The 12,291-nt window shown below is 34.4% G+C and overlaps 1 protein-coding gene across 4 annotated transcripts in view; it reads right to left on the reverse strand.

Moving 5' to 3' along the window:
* Positions 1-12,291, reverse strand: part of LOC128989647 (potassium voltage-gated channel subfamily KQT member 1) — a 349,887-nt gene that overhangs the window by 302,565 nt on the left and 35,031 nt on the right. For 3 of the 4 annotated variants that reach the window (XM_054411608.1, XM_054411607.1, XM_054411606.1), the window contains exons 2-3: positions 5,310-5,940; positions 2,361-2,707 (exon numbers count right to left, since the gene is read on the reverse strand). In XM_054411608.1, coding sequence (XP_054267583.1) covers positions 2,361-2,707; positions 5,310-5,549 — 587 coding nt within the window. In that variant the 5' untranslated portion in view covers positions 5,550-5,940. The remainder of the gene's footprint in view (positions 1-2,360; positions 2,708-5,309; positions 5,941-12,291) is intronic. The other variant, XM_054411609.1, reaches the window with a different exon arrangement.

Consider the following 12,291-nt stretch of genomic DNA (forward strand, 5'->3'; position numbering starts at 1 on the left):
AATGAACTAAATTAGTAACATTTTATTTAAACATGTCTTTTGTAAGAAGTCTATACCAATAATAATATTTGTTTACATCTCATCATAATAATCTAAATAAAACACATTTTTTATTTTGCAGTCTTTATGAAACATCCTGCTCCTTAAAAAGATCGAGTCTCCTTGGAGAATGTACTTCACGCCCGTGTCTAGTTATATTTAAAGCGTGTGTGTGTTATTTATAATAGCTTAAATAAAATCACCTATTTTAATTAAATGTTCTAACGATTTCACGAACCATCAATATTGGTCTAAGAACGGGGCAGTAATAAATAAGGTGTTCTATGAAGTAAAAAATTGGGTTTTTCCATTTTCAACCAACATAACATGACGTTTAGCTAATTCTTTTTTAATAGCTTTGTGGAGTATAAATAAACGAATAATTCGGTACATTAAAGCGTCAAGATTTAAAACAAAATTTAAATTTTCACGTTTTCATAAAAAGAATAAGTAAACAGTTATGGTTTGCTTGTTTGAGGATACATCCTTTATCAAAATTCTTTGGCAAAATAATTGATTTTAATTTAAGCTTTTAACTTTAAACCCACACCTAATTACCTTTGAATTGAAATAAAGATGTAACGGGAAACCTTCTCATAGCAAAGTATTAATTAAAATTAATGTAGTGTGAATATGGATAACATCCAAAGATTTAATGAAATATTGTGGTGAAAATCAGACCAAGCAAGGTTGCTTGCTCTGCATGTTTTCTGCGGCGGGGTGTTTTATATTTACTTGCTTATTTTTTCTTTAAAGTTGTACTTTGAATATGTTGTAGTTTCTTTTGCATTATATTAGTTATTTCACAAACTTAAGTTTTAAAGATAAGGAAGGCTTTAAAAAACCTATTTAGAAACTTGTAAGCTGAAAAGGGGATCTCATTTTCGATCAGGAATCTTGAAGAAATGATTTGAAGTGAAATCCGAGTACTCCCATGTGTATACCATGTTTCGTTTCAGTGCTTCTTTGACCATTCAATTAACTTCAGTTTACAAATAAATCCGATATTTACCACCAGCAAAGTAAGTAAGGTAGGATTTGATTTTGTTTTCAATCCTAATAAGGACTTAAACTTACAGCTGTAAATCAAAGTATGTGAACAAGCTATTAACCATATGTAAGAACCCACCGTCATAGTTATCAGTTCTCAAAAATTGTCACACCCTGTGCGAAAATTATTGGTTCTATGAAAAAAGCCCAAGTATACCTGGAGACTAGGGTCAAAGTAAATACTGTTAATACTGTTCAATGAAATGGCGACCATACATAGTAGGTATTTTAAGCCAAGTATGGATGGAGATGAGTGTAGGATGAGAGGCGCAATCTTGTAGTCTTGTTAGTGACTAAGGCCGACATTCCTTAAAGTACTAAAGTAGTGTAAATCATATCAACTGAAGACCTGAAACCGCAGGAGATGTGTTTCGACAAGCGCGGGATCTTTATAAGAACATGTTTGTCTTGAACGAATTAATTCCAACTAATGTTTCAAAGACCAAAAACACTAAAATATTAATGTTCATGACAGCTGAGTTCATTTTAATTATTGCCCCTTAAGGTGTAGGGTTGTGTAGGACTATTGAAAAACGATTTTTACCATTGAGTTAGTATCAGTAATATAGTTTCCATTCAAAACATAGTCTAACAGCTATGTTATAACATAGAAAAACATATTTACAACCCTTCTCCTACGCAAGTTACTAGGTAATGATGTCATGCTACAAGGGCAGAACACCTTGCGTAGGACGAACAACAGGGTTGGTCTTAATTAAGATGTAGCTACATAGACTACGTACATGCTCTTCCTCTTGAGGATTCATAACTGCAGATAACTTCCACAATTAATTACAAACCTGTGTGTGGAGGAGAACGAATAACCAGTTGTAAATATAATAAAACAAAATACGTGATTTTTCCTCAGAGAGTGGTTTATCATGAATTGGGACAAACATATTGTCTATTTATGATATACTACAAGCTAGCTACTGATATTACCATTTGTTAATATTTTCACGAAATTGTTTCGTATAAGTGTTAACATTGAATAACTATTATCAAAGATTACATATGCTTTTGCGTTAGCATATGTAATCTTTGCTATTATCATTAATTTAAAAGAGCTAGCAAAAACCATCGAATGAAGCAACGATTTATTTAAATGCGTAACGTTTTTAACAATGATGTCACATACTATAGGTTTCACCTTTGTAATACCCTGGCTCTAAAAATAAGTAATTGTTAAGTTCCTAAACGACAAGTAGTTTAATTAATTATTCTAACCATTTCTGCTATTAAAAATAAATATTAAATTGAAATATACTTACACACTGAAGTGATAGACGAAGCAGACCCAGCCTACAGGGTGTTCCAGAAACACGTACACTCGTTCCTGGAAGGTCTTCCCTCTTCTCTGGTGGAAGATGTATTTCGCCTTGAACGCCTGGTCTATTGGAAGATATATAGGATAGTAGGGGTCCGGTACACCCGCGGGCGGAGCTGGTTGCGCTGGTTCCTCTTCGGCGTCCTCCGCCTCGGAGTTGGGCGTCGCTGGTGCGGTGCGCTCGTAGCGACGCTGGTTGCGGCGCTTCTTCATCGGCGTTGGGACGCGCTTGTGGTGGGCTTCGCCGTACCTCGGCATGCGGCGCTGGGAGACGATGGATACACGTGAGTCCTACACCACACTTGGGAATTATACTACGACTACAGTACTAACCATGGGATATGAACATTCGGGTGTGTACAACTATTACTCGATTGTAGTATTTTACTATGGAAACTGGCCGGTACTGGAGGTGTATCAAATTGGTTGCACTACTTATAAATAATAATTTTTATTCATAAATGATTATAACGTTCGTCCAATTATAAATATATGTAGTAACTGTCTAAATAACAAATTAAAACATTCTTTTTTTATTTTGTAAATAAATATAGGATGGAAAAGCATGGGCTTGGAGAGCAAAATATTGAAACCCTTAAAAGGAGGAGTTATTAACAGAATGTTTTCTTGAATAATTCTTCATTTTTTTATATTTTACTATGTCCTTGGCTTTTTAAGTAATTTCCTCTAAAAACGGATAACCCGAATGTTCATATTCCATTTTAACAAACCTAATATGATAAATTAATCAATTTAATTCTATTCCAGTCAGTTACTTGGTCGAGTAAATTAGTAAATTGTACTGTGCTTATACGGTAACCTTTATATTATATTTGTAAAACAAAGAAACCTGTTACAACAATTCTTTATGACTTATTCTAAATATACCAGTACTGTACTATTATATTTGGCTATGCTGTATTTGCTATTAACTGTATCTTTTGCTGTGAAAAAAAAAACTTTTCTTTAATAAATATCAAGCGGGGACCTACATCAACACTGTGTCAGCAAGATTGAAAATAATTTGAAGATAACAAAATTGCAAACCGGTAAAAATTCATACACTCTACGTAACTAAATTGGAAATTATCGTTGCCGTTATTTAATTTAGTAATTTTTATGAGTAAGAGCAAAATGTTTTCATAAAACAGTATACATTGTTAAGATGTATGTATTAGTTCCATAATGTATCACATCTTCACATCTTTCCAGAACACACACACAAACATCTTTCTAAAAATTATACATGGTTAAGTAATTTAAATATCAAACAATGTATGAGGTCTCAGGTTGCCCACGTGGGGTTTGGTTATTGCCATACCCTACAACAATAACCTAACACAACCTGGCCCTAGCCAATTACCTTATACACACTGTGGACATATGTCCAGGGATTAGAAGCCCTTAAACTCATTTACACGCGGGTGGTGTGAATATCGGTCAGTTAGGTTGCCCAGCTATTGGTTACTGGTGTTATTGTCATACCCTACAACAATAACCTCACACAACTCGACCCTAGCCAATTACCTTGTACAAACTGTGAACATGTGATCAGGGAGTAGAAGCCCTTAAACGCATTTACACGCAGGTGGTGTGAATATCGGTCAGTTAGGTTGCCCAGCTGGTGTTTGGTTTCTGATGTTATCGTCATACCCTACAACAATAACCTAACACAACTCGACCCTAGCCAATTACCTTGTACAAACTGTGAACATGTGTTCAGGGAGTAGAAGCCCTTAAACTCATTTACACGCTCTATAGTTTGAATATCGGGTCAGTTAGGTTAGCCAGCTGGGGTTTGGTTACTGGTGTTATTGTCATACCCTACAACAATAACCTCACACAACTCGACCCCAGCCAATTACCTTGTACAAACTGTGAACATGTGTTCAGGGAGTAGAGGCCCTTAAACGCATTTACACGCTCTATAGTTTGAATATCGGGTCAGTTAGGTTGCCCAGCTGGGGTTTGGTTTCTGATGTTATCGTCATACCCTACAACAATAACCTCACACAACCTGGCCCTACATAGCTAGTAGTAAAATTTAAAGTAGACTAACATATGATCACCACATTAATTTAATTGTTAATTATATTAATTAATTGTATTGTTAATTCGAGAAATTTCGACCCAAGAGGAGAAAGCTACAAAGAAGATTATTTGATCATTTGACATAATTGTTTTTAAGACAGTGTTAAGTTTAACTGTAACTTTGCGGCAAAATTTTAAAATTTATCACGTGTTAGTGATATTTTAATAGGTACCCGCGAACAGTAACGATATATTTTTAAGTGATTAGGTGCATTTAAAAATGCTTAATACACAAAAATAAACCCAGTACAATTTACCCAGATTTTCATGTTTGAGAGAATTAATTCCTTGACCACCTCCACATCTTTGTACATTTTGGTTTACAATATTATTGTTTACAAAACTCCATAGTTTGCTTTAGAACAGTGTCTGTAAAAACTAACTAAATTAATCATGATTAATACCGATTTCCCTGTACGATCTGATATATTTGTATCTCGTGCTGTAAAGCGATCTTCAAAAACTTCAATTCGTGATTTAATAATATATTATACCGATTAATTGAAAGGGTACTTTAGATTAATTAAATAATTGTTAACCCAAATGCAAAAGCAATTTTTCCTAAACTTCAACAGCAGTTTACTACCTGTACAAGCATTGTTCTTGTACTACTTGAAATAGTAATTTACTATTAGTAATATAAAATTGTTGTTAACTACTAATAATTGTTTATGTTGGTCCATTTATTTTGACGGGTAACGAGCAACAAGAGCCGAATCAAACACTGTTTTAGAGCGACTACTTCCCTACCATGTTTTATCATAGACAATACTATCCAACCTAGATAACACTGTTGACCTACATTCTGCAGTCGGGCCTTCTCAGAGACGTCGGCGTCGTTGTGGTCGTCGTCCTCGCTGGTCGTGGCGACCCCCACGTTAGTCTGACCTGTGGCGGGCGGAGAGTGACCGAGGGGGGCCTTGAGCACACTGAGCACCAAGTCATCTTGGGACCTCCGCAGCACTTGCACCTCACGAGACTTCCGGAACAGTTGGACCTCTTCCGCTCTGTTCATGACCAGAGTGACCGTCCAGGACAACATCGGAGGCCCATTACCGCGCCTCCACCGGCCCACTCAGAGTCCGGGCATGGTCACTCACTTTCAGAAAATAGATTTCTCAAACATGGTCACTCACTTTCAGAATATAGATTTCTCAAACATGGTCACTCACTTTCAGAAAATAGAATTTTCAATCATGTCCATTCGTACTCAGATAATATTTGATCGTTTGGACATGGTCACTCAGATAACTAACTTGTTGGACATACCACACTCAGATATGTAGGATGTCCCACATGGTCGCTCACTGACGTTTCGCTTTGCTTATCATTTACTTCTGAAAACGAACTTGTCCACCATAGGCATACTCACTTTCTTTGATAAAGTGGGAATGTATGCATGAATCAAATTGTAACTCCCATTGTAGAATTCGCTAGAACAGAATAAAATGGGTGAACACTTTTGCCTCTCCTAATAGTAAAAGGGTAGGCAAAAGTGTTCGTCTGAATTTAGGGTAAAGATCAACTTATATTTTCATGTTATTGTTTGATGATTTATAAATACTTGAAACCTTTATAGATATGATTTCTAATTAATAATATTCATAATATATTTTTATGTACAGTATGAATTAAGTTACGTTAATGGGAATCGGGGTCACTCAATAAAGGGGTCAATCAATGTTAGGTCATCAAATTACTATTTGTTACACCTTTTATTTTTCTTGACACTGGCAATTTTTTGCTTGCATCTGAGTTTACTGACCTGTCTTGAGGTCTATAAATCCATTAAAATTTACCAAGAGCTTGACTTTCATTACGATGTTTTTTTAGTAATCTGTCTTGAAATTACTGAAAAAACTTTGATGCTGACTCATTGATGAGTGATGAATCAACATCAGACCGTTGGTAATTACATTAATAATACGTAATTTGTGAATCTGTGTACGTTTAATTGTAACTGAAAATATTTTATATTTTAAGGATCTAGAACTCAGCTCAAAAATTTTGATTTTTACACCCTATTAGGTCAGTAAGCACTGAACCGATTAATACACAACTTAAGTATACAGTATTGTATATATGGTTACAAAGACTACTAAAATTATATTATTTTATTCCATAAATAGAAAAGTATTCAAATAACATATTTTGTCGTACGCTTAACTTAGGTGCAGTATAAGTATGCATGTATATCAGCAGGTATTCCCTGTGCATTCCTTCTCCATAGCAGGGACCACTGAGATCGAGAGCCTAGGCCATGTCAAAGCTAGTGTATTTTCATAACCCCGGTGTTACTCCAAATATGCTTTGTAACAAGAGCAAAGTTCACATAACACTACCGTAGTTGAAAGAAATCACTAGAAAATGTACCTTATCCGGTTAAAAAGTAACTAAGATTTTTGAAAAAAAAAATCATTTTGATAATAATATTTTATATTCGTTAAACTCTTAAGTATCGCTGTTTACCTTCACAATAAGCACAAAATAATGACTAATAAAAACTAAGACTATGTAAGTCTTGTTTTAATTTTAATTTTTTTTTTTTTTGATGAAGTTATGCTTTACGCAGTGTTTACAGTTCAACTCGATAGCTAACTTTTATTTGAATTAGTAATTGTATGCTAACAATTAAAAATATAACTGAAGAATAAGATAAGCACCGAGTAATGTCTAAAGTAACAATTTAGTTTACTAATCCTAGGATGTTAATAGTCCTGAAAGGCTAGAAGCACAACTATTACTTGTTGGGTAACTTAAATAATGAGTTTTCAGAAAATCATACTACTAACTTTAGTGTACCTAAATAAAGCTAACGAAGTCGAGATAGACAATATTTTAAGGGTAGACTTATTGGGTGCAAAAACAGTATGAAACACCCTGAAAACAAAAATCAGGGTTACTAATATACCTTCATATTAATATATTTTTTTTGTATTCATTAAACAATATGATCACTTAACTCGTATCGAATGATTGTATTTACCGATTAAAATTAACTAAATTTATAAGTTAACAAATGCTTCAACTTTTTTTCCAACATCTCCACATGCATTACAAGCAAAGCATAATATTATGTTATATTTTGATCCTTCCTCAAACCCCGTTGCGTTGGAAAACAGATTTACCACCTGCTGTTGGAATAGAACAAAAGTAAAAGTCAAGTTGTTAGTTGTGGTCTAAATGTTTATTGGACTTTGTCGCTAGTTGGGAAACCTGATGACCGCAAGCCAAGAAATCTGACAACTTCCAGTGTGAAGAATGGGTCGAGCGAGGCACATCGGTATAAGCTGCTTATACACTACTACCATACGTCGGTCGCTCACTCACTGTTGATCCCAACACACACTCAAGCACTGTATGATCTCAAAAATAGCCTACACTTTGAATGCGAAATATGCTTGATTCAAGTTAGATAAAAAAAATTTTGAAAATAATTTGCCTTTTGTTTTTTTTTATTATTTTTAATGATATCTACATCATTGACATGTTAAATGTTTTTGAAAGGGAACGGTCCAAACTCTTGTATGGTTACTAAAGGTCAAACTTATTGACAGACAGGTTTCAATTGGGTCCAGAAACGATTTCGTTTGAAATCGAACCAACGATTTTCGGATTTGAGGGTGGTCAGTAGGCTGATTCATATAATGACTAGGCTGCCCAAACAATTAAATAAAACACGACAGCTGCGTCAGATAAGATGCCATTGATGAAACAATAATTTGATGCTACAAGGTTCATTTTAAAATCGATTAACTTAGCATAGGCCTTATGGGGTTAAACATCTTCAAAAATAAATTTGCATGAAATATATATTTTTATATGCCAATGGGGTATGTACTAGCATCTAGTTAGTGTATCGGAATCCTGTATTCCAGGTGACGAAGCTTTATACCCAGCAAATCCCCTCATGATTCTTTCATACAAACTACCAATAGCAAAATAAGTAGACAAATAAGAAAACAATACATGCTTCAGGCTGTTTACATTTTTGATTGGACTGTTAAACATGTTTTTGCAGTGAACTATAAAATCGTAAGGCTTAATTTATTTAAATTATGATCCATATGACACAGAGTTAAACATTGGTTTGATTAAATTTTGTGATTTTAAAATGCAGTAACCAGTGGTTTCATGCTACTGTATTTAGGTGACATTTAAAGGTGATGCATAGGTTATATACGGGAACATTCGAGGAATCGACAAATTTGAATATAAAGCTGAAATGTTTTATATCAAAATATTTGTTAGAAAAGAGTATACGATAAATATTCGAATAAAATGTATTTAAAAATACTCTATTAACAAGAATTTAACTATGATGAAAAAACTGCATTACCAAAGCCTTTTAAAATTTCATTTTTAGGTCCAAAATTTTCTACGTTCCTATTCTATTACCATTTTAATGTACCATATAAAATACAAATGTATCGATTATCACTTCACTATATTACAATGTACTTACACACAGTGTGAACATTAAGTCCAGCACGGGTTTATTATGTTCTGAACGATAACACATAAATCGATAAGATTTGGTACAACAAAATCTACTTTTTGAAGGAATTATCATTTTACTGTCATATCATAGGGACTTCCCGCAAGGGTCAGAAGGAAATCTTAAATAGGTCGAGTTTGGCATCAAATTAAAGGTCTTAATAGAACATATTTCCGCAAACCCGAACTCAAACGGACAACCAATTAAAAAATGTCAGCTGTTCAAACATTAATAGAATTTGCAATGCAATTAAGCTATCTCCTCCGGGGGCGCCCACTAGCAGTCGAAAGAAAATCATAAACTTAAGGATAGGTCGATATGCTTATCAAATTAAAGGTATTTTTTAGTAGAATGCAATGCCACAAATTTTAGCTCAGAAGAACAAATGAGTAAAAAATGGCAGCCATTCAAAGATTTAAAATGGTAGATTCAAGAAATATTTTAAAGGCTACCATTTTTGACTCGGTTGTCCGTTTGAGCTCGGGTTTGCGAAAATTGTGTTCTACTAACCTTTAAGTTTATACCATACTCGACCTATGCTCCTATTTAAGATTTTCTTCTGACTCCTTTGGGACTTCCCCATGATATGACGGAAAACTGAAAGTTCATTTAAAGATGGATTTTTGGTGTCGTGTTGATGTAACAAGTGATTGATTTATCTGTTATCGTTCAGAACACATTTATTTTAAACCCTTGTGGGACTTAATGTAGGACTACACCCCTTATACATAGTCTAATATATACAATTTTCAATGTTTGCACAAATTTGCCCAATGTTATATAAATTGATAACCGACCCATTATCTTGATTAACGCTTAGCAATGGGAACAACAATGTCCTAATCAAAGTGCCCATTACGGTCAAGTATGCTCTTAACAATAAGAAATCGCGAGGCCAAACAGAACAATAACGGTTTCCATAGCTGCGAAATATGATTACAAACATTTCTGACGCGACTGCACTACTTGTGGTCAATAACTATTTGTTTATTATTGACTCTGGACGTGACAGAGCGTGATGAGTGTGACGTCACACAGCTGACCGCGTGTGCGACTGCGCCACTACTGACGTAATCGCGATACTCAATACACGCGTCTAGTACTCGCCACTCGGCCACGCCACACCGTGATGTGAAAACATAATGATCATACATGTTAATTACTTTAGTATTGACTTTTGATGTGACAATCGTGATGTGAAGAGACCAAAGTAGCCTACTGTTCCAACCCTAAAAATCGCGCGAACATTTGCTTGGCTTTATAAGAGTATGATGGAACGATGTTACAATGAACTTTACGAAGAAATTATACAATTTCGGAACGATATCGTTACGGAAATTTGTCATAGGTACATAGAATTTATATGTAGAGTCTAACAAACTGTCTATATTATTATGATAACAATACCATGCTATGCTATTTCCCCACACACGTGAGTTGTTTGAGGAAATAACATAACCTAGCTATTATAATAGCATTAGGTTTACTACTGAAAGGAAAGTTATAAATGTGTTTTTATTGAAATGTTGGTAGCACAATTTACACATTTTAAATTAACAATATTAATCCTACTAATATTATAAGTGATAATGTTTGGATGGATGGATTGTATGGATTGGATGGATGGATGGATGTCTGGATGGATGGATGGATGGATGGATGGATGGATGGATGTTATTACAAGTGAACGCAAAAATACAGGTCGGATTGGGCTGAAATTTGGTGTGATGAAAGCTAACATTCCCGATTAACATATAGACGCAGTCTTATCTCAAAAATACTTTCGGGATCTGCCCCAGTGGCTTCCATGTTAACTTTACGATTATTCATATTTAAAATGAATGAAAGCATTTTGTCAGCGGTTTCAACTTACTACACATGTTGGTTCTATGATATTGAATAGCATTAAAAATTTATAAGTTTTACCAACAGGGTGAAAGCACTATTATTATTATTTTTTGCATTTATGACAACATCTAATTTGAACCAACTAGCAACAAAAAGCTGTGAAAAATGAGAATTTCACTTTTTTATTGTTTAGGTGCAGAGGTAGAACATTATAGCTACCGTAAATTAAAAGAACCAAATTTTCTTAAACCGTGTCCTCTCCCATTGCAAACGCAAATCACGAGTATAACTGCAATGTGCATTTTATAGTTACACGCCAACCCCACACGCAGTGTTAGTATGGAATATATAAATCAACCATATTGGGGGGAAACGTTTCCTAAATAAGCAAATTAAGTGTTTTTATTCTGCATCAAAATAATATTGAAACTTTATAAGTCAGCGTTTCGGAATATTCTACGTAACTATTAAGCTTACAATGGCGCGTTAGTGCACCAAGTTATTCCATATTTTTGACCCCTCCAGAACGGTTTATAAAAAGATCCCCTGATTTTATGTTTTAAGGGGGTTTTACACCATAACAAACCGTTCCCATACTTTGATTATAATGGTTCGTGAACTTATTTAGGTAAACTTCACTAAAAAGAGTGTCAGTATAAGTGGTATTTAGGGTTCACTTACACTATTGGATGTTTTTATTAGGTTTGTTGAACACAGCAACCTGCGTTAATCACGACAAAAGCTGAGAGATTTGGCAGACATATTGACGGAGCCAGTCACCGCTCCAACTGTAGTGTCTATTTGTCGAGCTACTCCGGCCTGATTGGTTAAACGTTCTCATCTCATCTTACGTTGACTCCGACAAAGTGAAGATACGCCAACAGCTGCGAGTTCTCACCAAACAGCTCTCTGATTTAATAATTAACTTGTTTTGTGAGAGATATCTTTAGCTTTATTAAGATTTATCAATAATTCTTGTGACTTTGAGAGACAAGATATATAGAGTGGTTGTTGCAATATGGTATTCATATATTATTTTGTTCATTTGCAAGAGTTCATTTTTTTGCTCATTTATAACACACAACTATTTATTTATTAACAGTTAATCCTCATTTTTGGTATTATAAGTCTTCAAAGGTCCTATGGTTTGTGATTGTTATTGTAGATTTTCCTACAACAAAAATGTATTTTCCTTGTAGCCACTTTTCCTATACCGAGACATTCAAAAAGAAAACTATTCTTTATCTTATATTACGAAAGAGTTAAACAAACTGAATCGAGCTGTGCTATCTGAGTCTTCAGGACAATGCCTCGTCTTAATTGTTTTAAAAATGCATTTTTAGTAAATATTTGAATGTGTTGATGTAAACTAAGAATTGCGGTGGTTGAATTTGTTTAATTTATTTTTATTGTTTAGTATTTTGGACTCTGTCTAGGT

This window comes from Macrosteles quadrilineatus, unplaced genomic scaffold (genome assembly GCF_028750875.1).
Source record: "Macrosteles quadrilineatus isolate MER2022 unplaced genomic scaffold, UCM_ALF_1.0 Scaffold_3__2_contigs__length_128488019, whole genome shotgun sequence".
Classification (NCBI taxonomy): domain Eukaryota; kingdom Metazoa; phylum Arthropoda; class Insecta; order Hemiptera; family Cicadellidae; genus Macrosteles; species Macrosteles quadrilineatus.